This window comes from Eleutherodactylus coqui, chromosome 3, assembly GCF_035609145.1.
Source record: "Eleutherodactylus coqui strain aEleCoq1 chromosome 3, aEleCoq1.hap1, whole genome shotgun sequence".
In the NCBI taxonomy this organism is placed as follows: domain Eukaryota; kingdom Metazoa; phylum Chordata; class Amphibia; order Anura; family Eleutherodactylidae; genus Eleutherodactylus; species Eleutherodactylus coqui.
This window is the reverse complement of record NC_089839.1, coordinates 119,916,339-119,937,803: the sequence shown is the minus strand read 5'-3', so window position 1 is coordinate 119,937,803 and position 21,465 is coordinate 119,916,339. Positions and strand designations below refer to the sequence as shown.

The window sequence follows — 21,465 nt, the reverse complement described above, 5'->3', positions numbered from 1 at the left end:
ATAGGTGTGCTCCCATGTGAGACAACCCCTTTCAGAATGTGGCCCCCAGACCATCAGCTGCTCCGGAGGGAACTGCAGTATTATATAGCAGCCATTCAGATGAATGGGCATTCTTTGTAATACAAGGATGGCCCGGGCATGGCAGAGCGGGCACTACGTGTACAGAATGGCTGCCTGTTCTGGCTCTGGAGTGGTTCCTGGGTGGCAGTTACCCCTTTCTATGCTTTAATGGGGCATGTTGACTGGGGTTATATTTGTGAGGGAACCCTTTTAAGTAGTCATTATGGAGGTTCAAACAATAGTGCACGCCCCATGTGGGTTGGTCAAATCAAAAAAAGAGAATGGCAGCAGCACACACAAACTGTTCCCATTCTCAAGAGTCGAAGAATTGGTCTATAGAACCAGTAATGCAACTTTTTGGCTATAAATGCCCTTTTGAACTAAAGGCCACTTGTCAGTATTTCTGACACGCTTGTTAATTACATTCTCCATGAAACCTTGCTGGAGCGCTGAAAAGTCACACAATGTGAAGTTCTACTTAATGAAAGTATATTTTAAAATGAACAATAAACATACAAAACGCCCAAAAATATTCCATAGTTCATCCCTTAGGCTATATGCACACAGGCGTGAAACTTGTGCGAATATAAACTCTATTCTTTTGAATGAAGCCATACACATGAGCAATGCTGGGAGGTTAAAAAAAAATCACTGCATGTCCTATTTTTTCACGTTCCTTGGAATACATTGCCTATAGTTTTCAATAGGATCTTAAAAACATTGCATGGCACCCATGCGATGTTTCCTATTAAAATCAATAGGACCTTAAAGACACTGCATAGCACCTGTGCGATGTGCATCAAATGTTGTTGATTTCAATGGCAACACCTGCGATCCTAATAGCATGTGGCAATTGATTGTTTAGCCTCTGTGGAAGGGGCCAATATTATACTTGGACGTACCTTTCATTCAAAATGTCATTTTTAATATGAGGGCTATTTAATTATGCCAACCCATGAGAGTCTCTTTTGGAATATAAACATAATTTTGTTGTTGCTTCTGGCTCGGAGACCTTCATGATATTTTCTTTTTAAAGATCCATGAATCTGCACTTAAAGCAAAGAACAGAAGGCAGAAAGAAAAGCGGAAGCAGCTGCTGCAGAAGCAGAGAGCTCACTCTGCAGATGCCGAAAGAGTTCTAAGAAGAAAACCTTCCCCCGTAGATGACCCCTGGATGACTGAATACATGAGATGCTATTCTGCCAGGGCTCGCTAATGGTACACTTATCTCCACAATGACTCCCAGGTCAGTTCTGCCCATAAGACAGATTCACTTCAGTTTTTTAAAAATATTAAAAAGTGTCTACTGACAACAAGCACAAACTATTTCCAAGTCGCAGCCATATGGAGCCAACTGAAGCATCCTTTTTCTAAAGGTTTTCTACAGCAAGCTGCAGGCATTCTCCAGCGAGAAGTTTTCTTCTCATGTTTTACATACACAACTTTTTTTCTTATGCTTTATAGTTAAACAGTGGTATGTTTTATGTCAATATGTACAAATTCCTTACCGTTAAGGCTCATTCACATCAGTGTTTGGCGTTTCTGTTTGAATTCCGTCGGGCTGTTCCGCAGTCAGCGGCGCTATTTGTTCAGTTTAAGAAACGGAAATCAAGTGGAATGGAAGTAAACGGAAAAACACTACTTTTTAGTTTTTCCAAAACCCTTTAATTTTTGTTTACCAATTTATTTCAAACATTTATTTCGGCTTGAAATCCATTCGGCTGCTTCAAAAATGGAACAGCCAGGCAGAATTCAAACGGAAATGACAAATGCAGATGTGAACAAGCCCCTACCTAAAACTCTGTCTGCTGCCGATGTATGAAGATACTTGATTGTATAGCAAAACAACGTTCTGATTCATGGAATATGTAATGTACTCAATGTGATTCCTACTAGGAGGACCATCATACTGAAGTGTAATAGCAGGACTGACCTTTAAGATGGAAGAGGTGTGTGTTGTCTGGTGTTTCCTTCTCTTACATTATAAAGAAGTTTCCAGTTAAAAAGACCTTCACTAGATACAAGCAATACGCACCAAACCCTTTATAAATGTGTTACTTTATTAGTATTGTTTGCTTTTACAAGTGGCAACTATATTTTTGTATTTTGTGAAACCCATATATTATATATCATCTCTAATGTGTAAGTATAAAGTGATTGTACAGAAGTCTAAGCGGAAAAATCCATCTGATTCAAGGAGTTTTCTGGACTATTTTTTTATTGATTGCCTATTCCGAGAATACCATGAGAATATGTCATCAATAGTTTACTCCTGCAACATATTATTTAATTTGACCCCGATTAGCTGTGCAGACATCCGTCCGCTGTCACCAGTAAAACACAAGGTAAGGAACTGAAGCAGATAGCTCTGACCCCTTTGTAGTCGCCAGTGCTTGTAATTGCAGGCGCAGCTCTCATTGATTTTAATGGGACCCTAGCCTGCAGTTACCAGCCACTACACAAGGGTCTGAGCGATCAGCTTCCACTCCATACTCTTGTGTTCTGGCGCTGACAGCGGTCTTCTGATAGTCTGGGGGCAGCTGCTCAGGATCCCAGCTAATCAACTATTGATGACCTATCCTGAGCACTGGTCAGCAATTAAAAAAAAGCCTAGAAAACCCCTTTAAAACAGATAATAGTAGATTGTGTTACGGTAGTATTTAATTTGTTTTTCTTTGCAAGTTAATTTATATATTTTCTGTGTCTGTCAGTACAATTGGCAATTTCTATTCATTCTGGATTAGAAGGTTTAACAGATTAGTTTTATGGTGATGTGCTTTCTTTTGTTGGATAGCTATCAATGTTCCGATGTCAACTTTTTTGCAGCAAGCCAGATGTTTACATAAGGTTTTTTAGCCATTATGAATCATATTCTTAGATAACTGTATTTTTGTATAAAATATTTATGCATTTAAAACTGGGCTCACTTCACTGCATGTTAGGCACAGCACCGTACGGGTCCTCCGTTCATTTTACTTGAATGGGACTAGCTGCACTTATGCCTCATAACCGATAGATGTCACATCACAGGCCTGAGAAGAGGCTGCGTTGCACATCCTACTGCTATGGTCTGTTCATTCAACTCAGCAGGGGTCCTGAGCGGTGGACCAATACCAATTTGATATTGATGTCTTAGCCTGAAGATAGGTCATCAAAAATATTAGTCCAGGAAACCCGCTTTATGCCCATCTTTGTACTTAAGGCTTACCCACAGTTGTGTCTGTTTGGTACAAAGTCGAAATAGGGCTCTCAAAGAGCTGCACTTCTGTTGTGTCTGTTTCATTAGCAGGTATTCTTCCTAGAATTGCTTGTAGTGGAAAATATGGTGCTTCAAGAAGCACAAGGCAGCATGCAAAAACCTGTAAGCTAGAGCCAACTGGGAAGTAAAAGTAGCCCTGGAAAAAAAATTAAAAAGGGGGGGGCGCAAACTGCAGCTGAGAAGGTAGTGAAAGGGGAAAAGCCTTGTGGCGTACATAGCTCACCACAGTAAATTTACTATGAAGCACAGAACATGTTAGGACTGACCATGATTTCTAACCAGTTGAGCCTCCATAATGTAAATGCACATCATAGAATGGCTTGTGTTTACCTTCTATTACAGACATTTATGTCATGTGTTCTGCTCCCGCATGATCATTGTATTAACTGACAGCCAAAATCTTGCTGTAATGGCCAGGATCAGAAAGACTCTGATTCCTTAAATGCCATGGTCAATAGCAACTATAATACCTAGGTGATTAGACAGAGGCAGCTCTATCTGACCCATCAGCCCCCCACCAATGCAATTGCAGGACGCCAAAGGATAACTGCGGCAGCAGCCAGAGGCCTAAAGGCGCATTTAGGCACAACAATTATTGCTTAAAATTTGCTCAAAAGCCGTCTTTTGAGCGATAATAGCTGTGTCTCAATGTGCCCATCTTTCACTGTTCGGACGAACGACTGTTTTCAGTTCTGCTTGAAGACCGTTGTTCAGCAGAACACCTGATAAGCAAGATGCTGTGTTCTGCCTGCAGAGAGCCGATTACAGCTGATAACATTGTTACAGCTGTTCTCAGTTCTTAGCCCCACCAGCAGAACAGCTGATGAGCAGGACCTAACCCTGTGTCTGCTGTCCATGGTGCTGAATTCTCCGAGAGCCCATGGATGAATAATGGAGCTAATTACAGAGCTCAGACCTCCTGCTGAGTTCAGTAACTTCTCCCAGGTCATTTACATGCAAATTAAGCTAATAAAGTACTAATAGCAATTAGTGCTTATTAGTACTTTATGCAAAACGATTGCTGATTTTTAAAAAATCTTTTGAAAGATATCTGTGTGTGTGTAAATGGGCTTTAAGAAAGACCCCCCCAGACATGCCACAGCTGTATGCCTACCAGGCAGTGCATTCAGCACACCCTAATAGATTGCTTTAAAGTTTCAGACAAACCTGGAGTAATTCTTTGCTATACTAAGTATTCCAAAGATCACATTGTGATGTCCCCAGTGGGTCTAAATAAATAACGGAACAAATGTTAATTGTTTATTTAAAAAAATTGTTTTGGAAAAGTGAGAAAAAATAGACCACACACAGTATCTCAGTAATCAACATGGCCAGTATGCTCACCTCCATACTGTCACTCAACAAAGCCCACTATGCCAAGACCATCATTACCAATAATACCACTATACAAGGGCCAAGTAATCCTGCCACACCATGATTTCATATTACCACCACAGAGTGATTAATACCAACATACTGTCACTGAATAAAGACCACTGCAAAGATCAATATTACTAATAACTCTATATGAGGGCCAAATAATACCCCTAGACCATGACAACATAATACCAGCATAGTGTTGCTGAAAAAAAACACTATACAAAGACTAATATCCCCCCCCCCCCCCACACACACACACAGTGTGACAATATAGCTGCATATTACACAGACACTTTGCAGACCATATACATGATTACAGTACTGTCATATCCAGCAATCACAGGTGCCATCTCCTTTAACTGGAGTTGCTCACTTTCCTTTTTCCTTCATCTGGCATAGACCATCATGATATTTTTTTCCGATAATAATAATCTTTATTTGTATAGCGCCAACATATGCCGCAGCGCTTACAAAGACAGTGGGAATACAGAAAGACAAAAATTACAGAACCACGGTTACATAGTAATCAGTTGATGGAAACAATAGTGGTGAGGGTCCTGCTCCAACGAGCTTACATACTACAAGTAATGGGGTGATACAGAAGGTAAAGGGGCTGGAGATGTGCACGGTATGGCGAGGTGGAGACCAAGGGATGCTCAGGCATTTAGCTGTATGACGGCAGGATCGGTATGATTGCAGGGGCAGTTGACGGTGGCTGGCAAGGATTGCAGTCAGTAGGTCAGGGAGCATGTTATCAGGCAGTGTACAGAGGGTTTGTTTAGGAAATGCGGTATGCCTCCCTGAGGAGGTGCGTTTTTAGAGCATGCCTGAAGTTTTGGGAGTCCTGGATTGCCCAGGTAGCGTTTGGTAGTGCGTTCCAGAGGACTAGTGCTGCTCTGGAGAGGTCTTGGAGGCGGGAATGAGAAGTTCGAATTAGAGGGGCACGCAGTTTAGTTTCGTTAGCAGAGCGGAGAGCCCGGGCTGGGTGATGGATTGAGATGAGGGAGGCAATCTAGGGTGGCGCTGCGCTGTGGAGGGATTTGTGTATGAAGGTATTGAGTTTAAATTGAATTCTGTGTTTAACGGGCAGCCCGTGCAGTGACCAGAACAGGACAGAAGCGTCCGAATAGCGGCTGAACAGTAAGAGGAGCTTGTCTTTGTGTAATTTGACACACAGATCTTTGTCGCCTCAATTTTCCAGGGATCTACTGTAGCTTTATTTTCCAAGCTTGTATATAATCTCCCCATCAAGTGGTAGTAATGCCACTTGAGGTGACCTACCTCAAGTAGCCGTTTTCACAGGGGCGATAAAATCACGCGAAACGAGAGCGCTTGAAAACGCAGGATTATGAAACCCTTGCTCTTGATGGTTTCCTTCACATCTGTGATGTTTTCACTCATGCCATTTTGCATGACAAAAAAAATCTCGGCATGTCCTGTCTTTGTGTTTTACTCTCTCTTATTTATTTATTTTTTTTTTAAATCGCCCATGTTTCCCTCTGGAGCCTACTTGATTTTCGTGCGATGCATATTGAACATCAGAAAGCCCTTTTGCCTTTCTCGCAAGCAGTAGATGTTTTTGCAAGAAAAATCAGCACGGACACCCATAATTCACATAAACAAAGAAGCGATTTTGCCATGATTTTCTTCTGGCGATATCACAATCGCCCATGCAAGAATATCCTTAACTGTAAGCTTTACTGGAGCAATCAGTGTCAGGTAGCTGCTGCCAAGGCAATTAGGATCGTAGGCTGCATCGAAAGAGATCTAGGAGTGCATGACAAGAACATTGTTCTTCCTCTTTTCAAGTCACTGGTCAGACCACACATAGAATATTGTGGACAGTTTGGGGCACCGGTACTCAAGGAGGACATATCAGAGCTTGAGTTCAAAGGTGGCAACTAAAGTGATAAAAGGAATGGGCGACTACACTACCCAGTGAAGTTATCAAAATTGGGATTAGTTTAGAAAAAATCATCTGAGGGCTGACCTAATAAATACGTATAGATATATCGGGGGGCAATGCAGAGATCTCTCCCATCATCTATTTATACCCAAGACTGACTATAACAAGGGGGCGCCCTCTGCGTCTAGAGGAAAGAAGGTTTCTACATCGACATAGAAGGGGGTTCTTTACTGTAAGAGCATTGAGACTATGGAACTCTCTGCCTGAGGACGTGGTGATGGAGAGCTCAAAAGAGATAGGATAAGAGGGGCCTGGATGACTTTGAGTGTTACAATAATACAGGTAATAGGCACAGATTACTTCAGAAGGGTTGGTGATCCGAGGATTATTCCAACTGCTAGACTTGGAGTCTTAGAAATTGGCTTCTCCTCCATTGGTTTTTTGTTTTTGCTTCCTCTGGACCAATATGAATGGTAATAGGCTGAACTTGATGGACCTATGTCTTTTTTCAGCCTAACATATTAGGTTATTTATTTCTGTCCGTTTTTCCATTCCCTCTCAAAAAAGTTTAATGTTATACAATACATTATAAGTACCCCACAGTGGTGCCATTAAAAAATGTTTCACCCCCCCCCCCCCCCCCCCAAAAAAAAATAAATAAATATGACAATCAAAATCTACTTAGTCCTTAAGGTACAAAATAGGCTCGTCATTAAGGGGGTTTTGTCATGACTTAAAATATCTCTTAACACTACTCTGTCCTTCATTGTTGCTGCTGACTAGTACATGTGACTGCTGCAGACAATCACTAGCTATGGCCAGTGATTGGCTGCAGCAGTCACATATCCTGATCAGCAGCAACCAGGAAGAACAGAATGGTTGTGAAGCAATTTTAAGTTGTGGAAAACCTATTTAACGGTGCTTGTGTAATAGCAGCCTAAAGTCAGTAAGGTGCCCTTCCGTCACCATTCCAACAGTAGCAGCAGCCAAGCCACCCTCTCCCACCATTTTGACAGTTGTAGAGGCCAGGCGCCTCTCCCCCACTAGTCTAACAGTAGACATCAGGTGTCCCTCCCTCACCATCCTCACAATAGCACAGCAGCTCGGCACCCGCCTCCCTCCCCCACCACACTAACAGCAACCAAGTTCTCCCCTCCCCATAACAGGAGCCACTGGCAGCATGGCTTCTGTACCTTACCTGGGGAAGAAACATTGAGGGAACATAGCAGAAGGGGAGCAGCTTGTGCTCTCTCCCTAGCTGTTTCAGGGCTGCATGACCATCTGTATCCTTGGGGGCAGCAGGTCTACTAGCGGATATGCTAGAAAACCTGTGTTTAGTCTTCCTTCACTACAGCCGTGACAACTGCAAGCTGGTTGCAAATGGCCAGAAAGCTAAGACGTTGTGTCACTATTTGTAAAATGCTGGGCCCTGCTATAAAGTTGATATCTATGGTGTCACCATAAAAGCTGAACTGCCGATACATCTAATAAGCTACCAGATGGTTGATAAAACAGTGTTCTGTGAATTGTTTCAAACATTTACAGGGACTATGGATGTTTATTCATACTTGCTCTTGAAAACAAACGTGTCCTTCATAGTAATCAAGATTTATCTCTAGCATTGACAAGTATTAACAGTTATAAGTAGGTCACCATAAGAGTACAGCAAACAAATTTATTTTCCATACATTTAGCACAAATAAAATCATGTTAGTATTCTAGATAACAAAATCACAAATGGCCTGGAATACGTAACGCAACAGTACACGCAAAGCAGATATCTTTCATATTTCAATATCCTGCAGATTTTGTGTATAACCCAAGTTGTTGTCGTCATGTGTACATGGGCTTAGCGCTTTATAAACCTGAAATGTGAGGGTAAATCCTAGTATTAGTATTGTGAAGTAAATAAAATAAGATCCTTTGCCATAAATTGTGTTGACTCCAGCATTTACAGAAACTATGATTCACTGCATAAAATTGTTAGGATTCACTGAGAAAACCCACAACTTGTTTGATGAAAAATTAAAAATTAACTTTTAATAAGGATATTTAAAAAAGTGGAACTCACTATTACAAACACGAACACTTAATACACATAGAGTGTCGAGAATTGCCCAGGTTATGTCCGTGGGTTTCAGCGTCAAATACTGACCACTAAAGCAATTAATTAAATACAGGTACTGGGTTATCATAGAGTAACAGGGAAGTTGATAAGAAAGTTTCTCTTGATAATTCCGTTACTTCCAGATAGGTGTTTCGCTAAATGTGACTTAGGCCGCCTGCACACTGGCGGAAATCCTGCGGCGGGATTTCCGCCGCTCAAAGCCTGCATAGGACTGCGTTAACAAATGCAATCCTATGCAGACGGCCGCGGTTTGGCCACGCGAAATCTCGCGTGGCAAACAAACCGCGGCATCTCCTATTTTTGTGCGGGGCTCGCAGAGCCTCGCACAGAAACGTCACTCACACAGCCGGCAGCTCCGGTCTGCGCATGCGCTGGCCGGCACATGAAAGAGCCGGGGCCGCCGGGCGCGGGTGAGTACGCGCTCGTCCCTGCAGGCGCTCGGGTTGGGTCCCGCGGCGAGAATTCTCGCCGCCGGATCCGACCCGCTCGTCTGCAGGCGGCCTTATTCTAGTCTATTATGCTTTCATTGCTCCAGGGTTTATCAATGTTCTGCTTGGTTGCTATTATAGCTGGAAGGAGAGATCGTACCCTTGAACCTCAGGAGACTCCAAATCGGATCGTGAATCTTGGAGTATGGTGTTAAGAGCTTGTGGTCATTAGTTATAAAAGAGAGAAACAACGGAGTTTGTGTGTCCTGTTAATTAAAATCTATAACATTCCGTTGAATAGAGAATAAGTCTGTCTACATACAGTAATTACTGTTAAATCAAGGACCACAGATGAAAGGGGCCTTATGGCTCTTATGACATTTAGTGCAAAAGTACTACAGGTACCATGTTGCTGATACTTGATTAGTCAGGTTCTAGAAAATTAAGCTCCTGAAGGAGCTTATATAGTTTGCCCCAGAAAGCTACCAGATTACAGCACCCAAATGCCTGCTGAGATCTATAATAGTAGGTAATCACTTCCACAATACACATAACTGTCAGGATCAGAGTCTGTCAGATGGTTGTGGGACGTTCATCCCGACAGTTATGTGTGTTGTGGAAGGGATTACCTACTATTATAGATCTCAGCAGGCATTTGGGTGCTGTAATCTGGTAGCTTTCTGGGGCAAACTATATCGGACCCTGAGTGCTGAGGCCATTATCTTGGTCAATGCACTTATCATTTAGGGCAAAAGTCTATGTATTCAAATAGACCTAACCATAGGTTATTTGACAGTTCAAGGCTGCAGCACATTTAAGCGAATACTACTCACTCTAGTCGCTTTTACCACTTTGGCTGAATAGTAGTATGATCAGAAGCCCCTACTGCCAAATACGCAGCAGCAGTCCTGTCAAGTGCTTATAATAAGCAACACCTCCACCTTTACCCTGCCTACAGATCTCAATCACGCACAACATTTAACAAGGGTGTATAACACGTAACCTATCCACAATCGCCAGATATTCAGTCTTCCTATCTGTTCTAAACACAACCTCCTAACTCACATTACAACTGTGTATCCCTAATGTGAAAATAGGAGTTATCAGTCCGCGCCAAAAATTGACAAAGGACTTTACAGCTCTAGCTCAAGAATCCTGATGAATCAATTGCATATTTTTTGCAATTGAGGAAACGCGTTGATTTTTTGACTACTTCAGGAGCTTAATTTTCTAGAACCTGACTAATCAGATATCAGCAACATGGTACCTGTAGTACTTTTGCACTAAATGTCATAAGAGCCATAAGGCCCCTTTCATCCGTGGTCCTTGATTGAACAGTAATTACTGTATGTAGGCAGACTTATTCTCTATTCAACGGAATGTTATAGATTTTAATTAACAGGACACACAAACTCCGTTGTTTCTCTCTTTTATAACTAATGACCATAAGCTCTTAACACCATACTCCAAGATTCATGATCCGATTTGGAGTCTCCTGAGGTTCAAGGGTACGATCTCTCCTTCCAGCTATAATAGCAACCAAGCAGAACACTGATAAACCCTGGAGCAATGAAAGCATAATAGACTAGAATAAGTCACATTTAGCGAAACACCTATCTGGAAGTAACGGAATTATCAAGAGAAACTTTCTTATCAACTTCCCTGTTACTCTATGATAACCCAGTACCTGTATTTAATTGATTAATTGCTTTAGTGGTCAGTATTTGACGCTGAAACCCACGGACATAACCTGGGCAATTCTCTACACTCTGTGTATTAAAGGGGTTGTCCCGAGGCAGCAAGTGGGTCTATACACTTCTGCATGGCCATAATAATGCACTTTGTAATGTACATTGTGCATTAATTATGAGCCATACAGAAGTTATAAAAAGTTTTATACTTACCTGCTCCGTTGCTGGCGTCCTCGTCTCCATGGTGCCGACTAATTTTCGCCCTCCGATGGCCAAATTAGCCGCGCTTGCGCAGTCCGGGTCTTCTTCTTTTCTGAATGGGGCTCCGTGTAGCTCCGTGTAGCTCCGCCCCGTCACGTGCCGATTCCAGCCAATCAGGAGGCTGGAATCGGCAATGGACCGCACAGAAGCCCTGCGGTCCATGGAGACAGAGGATCCCGGAGGCCATCTTCAGCAGGTGAGTATGAAGACGCCGGACCGCCGGGATTCAGGTAAGCGCTGTGCGGGTGGTTTTTTTAACCCCTGCATCGGGGTTGTCTCGCGCCGAACGGGGGGGGGGGGGGTTTAAAAAAAACAAAAACCCGTTTCGGCGCGGGACAACCCCTTTAAGTGTTCGTGTTTGTAATAGTGAGTTCCACTTTTTTAAATATCCTTATTAAAAGTTAATTCTTAATTTTTCATTAAAGTCGTCGTGGGTTTTCTCAGTGAATCCTGTAAGTTGTACAGTTAACCCTTCTGTCTCAGTGAATATATAGCATAAAATAGTTAGGTTGAAATGGATAGATTTATATTGAAGTGGACAGGAAGTAAAAGAGGCCGAGACAGTTGGAAATCGTTTTATCTGATTATCCTTTGTGCATCACTTGGCAACAAATAATTTATAAAGATTACTACAGTTGTCAAGGTGGGGGGATGGGGCACTTCGGATGATTATGGAAGCATAGCCAGTAGATGGAAGAGGATTTGGGATTTGCTATCTAACGCAGCAAAAAAACAAACAAAATCGAATATAAAATGTTCTCATGCCAGCAAAGAAAAGCAGAAGTATCTTACATGCCATTTGTAAAATGAACATCTAAAAGGTAAAGTTGGTTAAATATTACAAGTTATATACAGACAGATGCAAAACATGAATGTATAGATACAGTACATAGTGATCAGTAAATGATTTCTAATTTTTTATTTTTTGCAGTCGGCAATACATTGTTTACCACACCACTTTGCTAGTCTTCAGCTGTTGCTCAAGAAGACCTTACTCGCTAGGCAGAACAAGTAGACAGGAGTACTGAAAAAATCTTTTTAAGTCCTAGATTCATATATACACCTAAAAACAAGACAAAAACATAAGAGCAACGAAGTGTATCAAGGTATACTTTCTAACATACAAAAGATTAAAGCAAGGTATCAATTCTGTATTTATTAATTCAATAATTGTTTATTGAGTTTTCTCATTCTCACCTCCCCACTTACCCCCTCCCCTCCCTCTCATCTTTCCCAACCTTTGAATCAGCTTCTAACACCTTATACATCAACCTAATAAACAATAATTATTTCACTTGACACATAATGTCCTTAAAGGGGTTGTCTCGCGAAAGCAAGTGGGGTTAAGCACTTCTGTATGGCCATATTAATGTAATATACATCGTGCATTAAATATGAGCCATACAGAAGTTATTCACTTACCTTCCCTGCACTGGCATCCCCGTCTCCTTGGCTCCGTCTAACTTCAGCGTCTAATCGCCCGATTAGACGCGCTTGCGTGTACTCGAAGGATTTTAAGAGAAATTTTTACTTATTCTCTGACGTTTTGCTAAAGAGGTGGATTCCAAAGTTACTAAAACAATACTGCGGAATATAAGAACTTAGGTTTCGTTCGAAACCTCTGTTGCTGATTTCTGCTAGAGAATAAGACAATATAGAACTGCAAGCAGCGATATTTCATCTTGTAAACTCCAGACTTCTAGACAGAAATCGCATGTTTGTAGAGCCCATACTTTCCTATGGGTTCTTTCACACAAGTGATGTTTTGTAGCCTGCTACATTGCGAGACTATAAAATTGCGGCATGCTCTAAACAGCTGCGATTTGCTATGTTTTGTAGCCCATGTTTCCCTATGGAGCCTCCTTGTTCATCGTGTCGCATAGCAGGAACTTGTGATGTTCATGCAATGCAATGCGATGCAATGTTAACATTAAAAAGCCCTATTAACCTCCATGCTACAAAATCGCAAGCTTTTTCTTGCGTGAAAAAAATTGCAGATAGCAGTGAAGTGATGCTTTTTTTCTTGAGAAAAATGTAGCATCACTGACATTACTAAACCATGTGTACATAGCAGCGATATCGCAGCAGCAATATCACTCTTGTCCGTGCAGACAATCGCAGCATGCCGCAATCTGAGTCCCACGATCAGAGAATTGCTATGATTCTTTGCTCATGGACAGGGGGCTGCACTTTCCATAGCAACGCTATGGAAAGCGTGCACTGCGTTACCCGCGGACTGTTTACTGCCACGAGTAATGCAATGCACTGTCGCCCATGGACAGGAGCCCTAAGTCACAAACATATGATTGTTCCTCTTGGAAAGGCAAATGTTGTATTTCATAATTACATTTAAAACTATTTAACCCCTTAGTGACGGACCAATAGTGTTTTTACGTCCTGCCATCGCAGGACATGTATGGAGGAAGATAGCGCTGCTATCTCCCTCCATACAGCGCTGGTGTCAGCTGTTTCTTACAGCTGTAACCTGCGGGTAGTAGCTGCAATCGGCTGTGCGGCCGATCACGGCTATTAACCAGAGATGAGCGAGCACCCAACTGCTCGGGTCCGCGTTATTCGAGTCGAGCTTTTCATAAAACGTGTGTTTTTTTTTTCTCTCTCTCTCTCTGCCATGACCAATGTTCGTGGGACCCGTGTGCGCCCCCCCCCCCCCGTGGTGAGATCGGGGGAAGCCATGCGTTTGTCATGGCAACAGGGGGCCTTCTGAAAGGTCCCAGGGCTGTCTTGGCGGTATGCCTATTAAGCCGTCCCCGTGGGGTGGCTTGGCAGGCTGCCTGTCAGAATGCAGTATGATGTAATGCTATGGCATTACATAATACTGCAGAAGCGATCAAAGCATCGCTAGTTGTGGGCCTCCCTGGAGACTAAAAGAAAGTGTAAAAATAAAAACAATAAAGTTTTACTAATTATTTAAAGAAAAAAAAAAACCCTTGCCATATTTGCAATAAAAGAATCTAAAAAATAAAGCAAAAATAAGTATTTGGTATCGCTGCATCAGTAAAAGTCCGATCTATCAAAGTACCACATTATTATAAAGAAAAAATGTAATAAAAAGAGATCAAAAAGTCGTCTGTATTCAAAAATGGTAGCAATGGAAACGGCCTGGCGTACCGCAAAAAATGAGCCCTCGCACAACTATGTCGACAGAAAAATTTTAAAAAGTTATTACCCGCAGAAAATGGGGTCAAAAAATTTTAAAAAATTAAATATCTTAAAAAAAAAACAAGTAGTACAGCAAAAAAGAAACTATATAAGTTTGATAGCGTAGTAATCGTAAAGACCCATAGAATAAAGTTATCATGTCATTTTTGTTGCAGTTTGTGCGCTGTAGAAACACAATGCACCGAAAGATGGCAGAATGTAGTTTTTTTCCTTTTTTCTCCACTTAAAATTTTTAAAATGTTTTTCAGTACATTATATGGTACACTAATAGTACCATTGAAACATACAACTCGTCCTGCAAAAAACAAGCCCTAATACAGCGACGTCTATGGATAACTAAAGAAAAAACTAAAATGGAAAAAAGCAAAAAAGTTCAGTCACTAAGGGGTTAAGCAGCCTTTAATGCTGATCTCTGTGATGCCAAATTATGGTTTGTGAGAACAACAACAACAAAAAAACCTATTTAACCCCTTGGTTTATTTTACCTTGAGTCTTTAAGAACAGATTCTAACAGCCACACTCCTGAGCACTTTGGGCCTGTGCACGGCGTGGTGATCTCAGTTGTCGTAAAGCAGCGTCCCCATATTGAATACCTGACCCCATCCTTTCTGGATCAAGTTCACCTTATAAGAAAACATTAGAAATTACATTCTGAAAAAATAAACATAAAATAAATGAATGGGACATAGCAGAATAAAATAAATCACAGAGGCAATGAAAATTTCTTTAAATATACCCAAGTAAATCACCGGAAAAAAATAAAACTTAACCTTTTTTGACTCAATATGACGAACAAATACTAAACACAAAGAGCAAGACCATATGTTTATTTGAATTGGGTTTATGGATATTCACCCAGACTTCACATAATTGGTCTGATGTATGGAAGGGGAATTCACTGATATATATAGATATTTCGGTCCCCCCTGTAGTCTGCTAGAGCTATAGATCTCTTGAGTGCACCTTATTGCAGTCTAGAGATTTACATTGAGATAGCAGTAGAACAGTATTTTGGTTAAATTGCTCTATCAAATGAGCAATCTCTATTATACCAGATAGCTTAAATAAAATAAAAAATAAGACATCAAAGGAAGCACTGATACTGCAGATACCTAGTAGGGTGGTCAGGAAGGAGTACTATGAGATACCCTGACATACCAAGAAGAAGGTTGCAGTTAGACTACAGTCATATCCACTCTGGACTTTATTTCATGCAGACTATAAAAGAATGTGCCAATAGTGGTGGGGAAAAACACTATATTGCCGAAACAATTAGTTACTGTAATATAGGCAAGAATTAACAAGTCATCATTCTAGAGAGAAACATTTTTTCTCTTCTTTTTTTTTTTTTTCTCTTGCTCTGTGGTATAAAGAAAGTAATATAGACACCATTGTGGGAGATACGAATGTGAGTAATAGTCTCTCTATTTTTCAGTGAATTCCCCTTCCATACATACCCCCAGCTCAGTGCAGGATTTACTAAATCATCCTAGACAGATATTTGTCCACCCTTTGTTTGAACACTTCCATTGGAGGAGAACTCACCACCTCCCATGGTAACGTGTTCCACTCATTGATCACCCTCACTGTCAGAAAGTTTTTTTCTAATATCTAATTTGTGTATCCTCCCTTTCAGTTTCATCTCATTGCTTCTAGTCTTTCCTTGTGCAAATGAGAATAGGGCTAATCCCTCTGCTCTGTGACAGCCCTTCAGATATTTGTAGACAGCTATTAAATCTCCTCTCAGCCTTCTTTTTTGCAAGCTAAACATTCCCAGATCCTTTAACCGTTCTTCATATGACAGGATTTGCAGACCGCTCATCATCTTGGTAACACTTCTCTGAACTTGCTCCAGTTTGTCTCTGTCTTTTTTTAAGTGGGGTGCCCAGAATTGGACACAGTATTACAGATGAGGTCTGACTAACGAAGCGTAGAGGGGGATAATTAACTCACGTGATCTAGACTCTGTGCTTCTCTTATTACATTCCAGAATTGTGTTTGCCTTTTTGCCTGCTGCATCACATTACTGACTCATGTTCAGTCTATGATCTCTTAGCATACCCAAGTCTTTTTCAAATGTGCTGTAGCTTAGCCCAATTCATCCCATTCTGCATGTGCTTCCCTCATCTTTCTTGCTCAGATGTAGGACTTTGCATTTCTCCTTGTTAATTACCATTCTGTTAGTGGCTGCTCACTGTGCAAGCTTTTCTAGATCTTTTTGAATACTCTTCCCTAGTGTTAGCTATCCCTCCTAGCTTTGTGTCGTCGGCAAATTTGATCAGTTTCCCATCAATTCCCTCCTCCAGATCATTTATAAAAATGTTGAACAACACTGGGCCTAGGACAGAGCCTTGTGGTACCCCACTTGATACATTCTTCCACTTGGATGTGCAGTCATTTATGATTACTGTTTGAGTACGATCACTCAGCCAGCGGTGAATCCATCTAACAGTTGCCTTGTCAATCCCATATTTGGTGATTGGTACTTTTCAATAAGTATAGTATGAGATACTAATGTCAAGATAAACTATATCCACCACATTTCCCTGAACAACCCAGTCCGTGATACTGTTATAGAAGTAAATTAGATTAGTCTGGCATGACTTGTTTGTTACAAACCTATGCTGGCTCTGGTTAATTACTCCCTTTTCATTCAAGTACTTGCATACATGCTGTTTAATAATTTGTTCAAAGATCTTTCCCGCTTTAGAAGTTAGGCTCACAGGCCTGTAGTTTCCTGGATCCACCTTCTTCCGTTTTTTGAAGATCGGGAGAACATTTGCCCTTTTCCAATCTTCTGGGACTTCTCCTGTTCTCCAGGAATTTTCAAAGATTATGGCGAGTGGTTCAGCAATTACCTCCGCTGCTTCCTAGTATCTTAGCTATGTCTGACTTTAAGACAGGTCGGATTGTCATGTTTGAAATGGAGAATCATATAGTAAAGTGATTACTCAGTGGACACAGGAAGGCTCCAGTACTCGCACACCTGGCACAGGTCCACACAGAAGAACAACGCCACATGAAGACCGTCAAACTGTGTGGATGACAGTTGATGATATACGGGTGACTGTAGTACAGATCCGAGGAGCGGTTGGAGTCACCCCATGAACAATTGTAAACCGACTGCTTGAAGCTGGATTGCATTCTCGGACCCCCATGCAGTGCCTTCTGTTAACTCGATTTCACTGCTAGAAACTACTAACCTGATGTACTGCGCGATTCAACTGGACAAATGAATGGAGAACATTTGTGTGTAGGGATGAGTCCTGTCTGTCTGGGGCAAAGTGATCATCAACATATCAATCTTTGTTTTAGAGAAAGGGCCCACCCTGATGTGCTTTCAGCACAACCCCTAGATTCATGGTTTAGGGGGCAATCCGTTTTGACAGCAGAACTGAGTTGGTTGTTGTAGAAGGCACAATGACTGGCCGCCAGTATATGGACAGAGTGATACAGCCTGTTGTCGTACCCTTCATGACCACCATCCGGAATTGTATCTATCAACAGGATACTGCAGCCATCACAAGAAACATTTTGCAAGGTATCACGGGCATGGATGGGCCCGCGCGGTCACCAGATTTATCCCCAATGGAGTATGTCTAAGGCACCATAAATAGACACATTATGTCACATGGCCACCCACCACAATCTTACCACACAAATCATGCAGGCATGGCAAGACATATCCCAACAAGATAACCAAATACTTATTGATTCGATGCCAGCAAGGATCCAAGAATGTCTAGGTACTCATGGTGGCTACACTTCTTACTGACACCTGCACCGAACAATAATAAACTTTGTCTAATTCATTCCAATTTGCTGACATTTATTCCGGGTGGCTCAGTACAGATCTACCAGGTTTCATGAAATTGCACCAATTCCCTCTGGGCGAAATACTTACAATTTCCATCAGTGTAGGTTATTAATTTTTTTAATTTTCAGCTTAAAAACTGATTTTTGGCCTTTCCAGTTCTGGTGATTTTATGAAGTTATGTACATAATATGGCGATAGACATCAGCCCAAGTGGAATATATGAACTCTGCACATGTTGAACTTTCATTTTTTGGAGGTATCATGCACCCAAATTTCTGTTTGGGTCACACTTTTAGCCAGTGACATCAATTTTTAAGCATTTGTATACTAAATTACACATCAACGAAATATTGCATTGTTGAAGTGTAATTTTGGATAAAAATGCTTAAAAATTGATGTCACTGGCTAAAAGTGTGACAGAAATTATACATGCATGATACATCCTAAAAATAAAAATTCAACATGTGCAAAGTTCATATATTGGGCTGATGTCTATCTTCATATCATGCAAATATCTTCATATTTTTTTTATTTAGTAATTTCTGTATTATTTGTACGTCAAAAGTATGAAAATTATCCTGGATAATAGAGGTGCAAGATGTACAAAAACAGCAATAGGGTTAAACAATCACTGCATTTTCAGAAAACGTCTGTTACTATGATAGCCAATGTGATGACAAAAGTGTAAACCATTTTACTGCATATGACATTTTTGTTCTGAAAAAAACTCTCTAAAGTGCTGCCCACTAGGGGTCTCCCTTCTTTCTAACTTGTTGTCTCCACTCCTGTTGTCATGTGAAATCCTCCATTAGTAACAGAGACAACAGCACAGAGGCAGGAAGTGGAGGTGGCAATGACTCATGCTGCCCATAGACGTTTTGGGGAACAAGAGGGGAGGGGGGGGATAGGAAGTGACTCACGCAGACATAACTGAAAATTACAGATACAGCCTACAAAGGAAAAAAGTGGTAAAAATGCGATATACAAGTCATACAACATCAAAAATAGGTTTATTCTTCATGAGCTAACATATGGCAACCTATTCTGAAAAGTCATATGAAAGTGCATGTCGCTTTAAGCAAATGGTCCGTATCTTCTGCTGGAAAAGTTGATTTTCCCCACATATCTTTATTAGAGGAAGTATCATCCAGAATAAAAGGTCACCCTCACTAGAGGAATCTAATAATCCCGCATGCCCGAAAGAGTTGCCTGGACCCTCATCATTTCTTCTAAGGATTTTAAGAAAAAATTTAACTTCTTCTCCGACGTTTTGCTTAAAACCTTTTGCTTAAGAGGTGGATTCCTCAGTTACTAAGACAATACTGCAGAATATAAGGACTTAGGTTTTGTTCGAAACCTCTGTTGCTGATTTAAAATTTAGAGGTGGCCTTTTTAGAAACCTCCCTAGTACTCTGTAATACAGGCCTGCCGCAACTTAGCAGTAGAAAGGGGCCAAAATTAAAATCAGCAAACTTCTTGGGGCCACAGATAGAAAGTGGGCTGCGAAAACCTATTCTCTAGTGTATTAAACTACTTTGCAAACGCTAGGATGCTCTGTCTGCCAGTGAATAGATATGAGCATCGACCTCAGTTGGTTCATGCCGCTATTTAGACACAAAACGTGTATGCAAGTTTTTTAGAAAAACTATTATTGTGCACACTGCTAGCAGCTTAAGAAAGAGCTCAAGCCGAATCGCATAAAACCTTTTACCCTGTCATGCACTTACTGCAGCATATACACATGCCTCCAAAAACTGTAGGCATGGTTAAAAGATTCTGACACATCGCTGCTCCCAGAGCCTACAGGATCCTCCCTGACTTGAGTGACTCGATACAATCAATAATCAGGGAACCTAAAACATCAAATCGATAAATAAATAAGCATGAGCTTAGTCTAACAAGGCTTAATGAAAAGAGCCACTTATGCCACTGTTTAACAGTTGCTCGTTCTGTCAGTCCTATACAGTTGTGTACTATACATACGCCTAAGTTGATAGACTGGCAGCAGATGTCCTACTTGTTTGTATGGAGGAACTATCAGTGGACAATTATGATAATAAGTAGAGATGAGCGAGCACCAAAATGCTCAGGTGCTCGTTACTCGAGACGAAATTTTCGCGATGCTCGAGGGTTCGTTTCGAGTAACGAACCCCATTGAAGTCAATAGGCGACTCGAGCATTTTTGTATATCACCGATGCTCACTAAGGTTTCCATTTGTGAAAATCTGGGCAATTCAAGAAAGTGATGGGAACGACACAGCAACGGATAGGACAGGCGAGGGGCTACCTGTGTGGCTGCATCTCAAGTTCCCAGGTCCCACTATTAAGCCAAAATAGCGGCAAGAGTGCCCCCCCCAACAATTTTTACTTCTGAAAACCCCTCATTAGCCATGCATACCTTAACTAAGCACCACACTACCTCCAACAAAGCACAATCACTGCCTGCATGACACTCCGCTGCCACTTCTCCTGGGTTACATGCTGCCCAACCCCCCCCCCCCCCCGCACGATCCAGTGTCCACAGCGCACACCAAAGTGTCCCTGCGCAGCCTTCAGCTGCCCTCATGCCACACCACCCTCATGTCTATTTATAAGCGCGTCTGCCATGAGGAGGAACCGCAGGCACACACTGCAGAGGGTTGGCACGGCCAGGCAGCGACCCTCTTTAAAAGGGGTGGGGCGATAGTCCATAATGCTGTACAGAAGCAATGAGAAATCCAATCCTGTGCCACCTCCATCAGGAGCTGCACACGTGGGCATAGCAATGGGGAACCCATGTGCCACACACTATTCATTCTGTCAAGGTGTCTGCATGCCCCAGTCAGACCGTTTTTTTTTATAAATAGTCACAGGCAGGTACAACTCCGCAATGGGAATTCCGTGTGCACCCACAGCATGGGTGGCTCCCTGGAACCCACCGGCTGTACATAAATAAATCCCATTGCATTGCCCATCACAGCTGAGGTAACGTCAGGTTTAATGCAGGTGAGCTTCGGCCCACACTGCATGCCCCAGTCAGACTGGGGTTCTTTAGAAGTGGACACATGCAGTTACAACTCCGTGTGGACCGACAGCATGGGTGGGTCCCAGGAAGCCACCGGCGGTACATAAATATATCCCATTGCAGTGCCCAGCACAGCTGAGGTAACGTCAGGTTTAATGCAGGTGGTCTTAGGCCCACAGTGCATGCCCCAGTCTGACCGGGGTTTTTAATACATAGACACTGGCAGGTACAAATCCATAATGTGAAGTCCCTGTGGACCCACAGCATGGGTGGCTCCCTGGAACCCACCGGCGGTACATAAATAAATCCCATTGCAGTGCCCATCACAGCTGAGGTAACGTCAGGTTTAAT

At 41.9% G+C, this 21,465-nt stretch overlaps 2 protein-coding genes across 6 annotated transcripts in view; one reads left to right on the top strand and one right to left on the bottom strand.

The window, feature by feature from the left end:
* The window catches only part of CCSAP (centriole, cilia and spindle associated protein), a 97,418-nt gene extending 88,880 nt beyond the window's left edge, over positions 1–8,538 (top strand). For all 5 annotated transcript variants that reach the window (XM_066596021.1, XM_066596019.1, XM_066596020.1 and 2 more), the window contains one exon: positions 1,097–8,538. In XM_066596021.1, the coding sequence (XP_066452118.1) occupies positions 1,097–1,276 (180 nt within the window). In that variant the 3' untranslated portion in view covers positions 1,277–8,538. The remainder of the gene's footprint in view (positions 1–1,096) is intronic.
* A 3,479-nt stretch (positions 8,539–12,017) lies between these two features.
* Positions 12,018–21,465, bottom strand: part of RAB4A (RAB4A, member RAS oncogene family) — a 134,621-nt gene continuing 125,173 nt past the window's right edge. Inside the window, exons 7-8 of the mRNA XM_066596018.1 lie at positions 14,779–14,916; positions 12,018–12,176 (exon numbers count right to left, since the gene is read on the bottom strand). Of these exons, the coding sequence (XP_066452115.1) occupies positions 14,801–14,916 (116 nt within the window). The 3' untranslated portion in view covers positions 12,018–12,176; positions 14,779–14,800. The remainder of the gene's footprint in view (positions 12,177–14,778; positions 14,917–21,465) is intronic.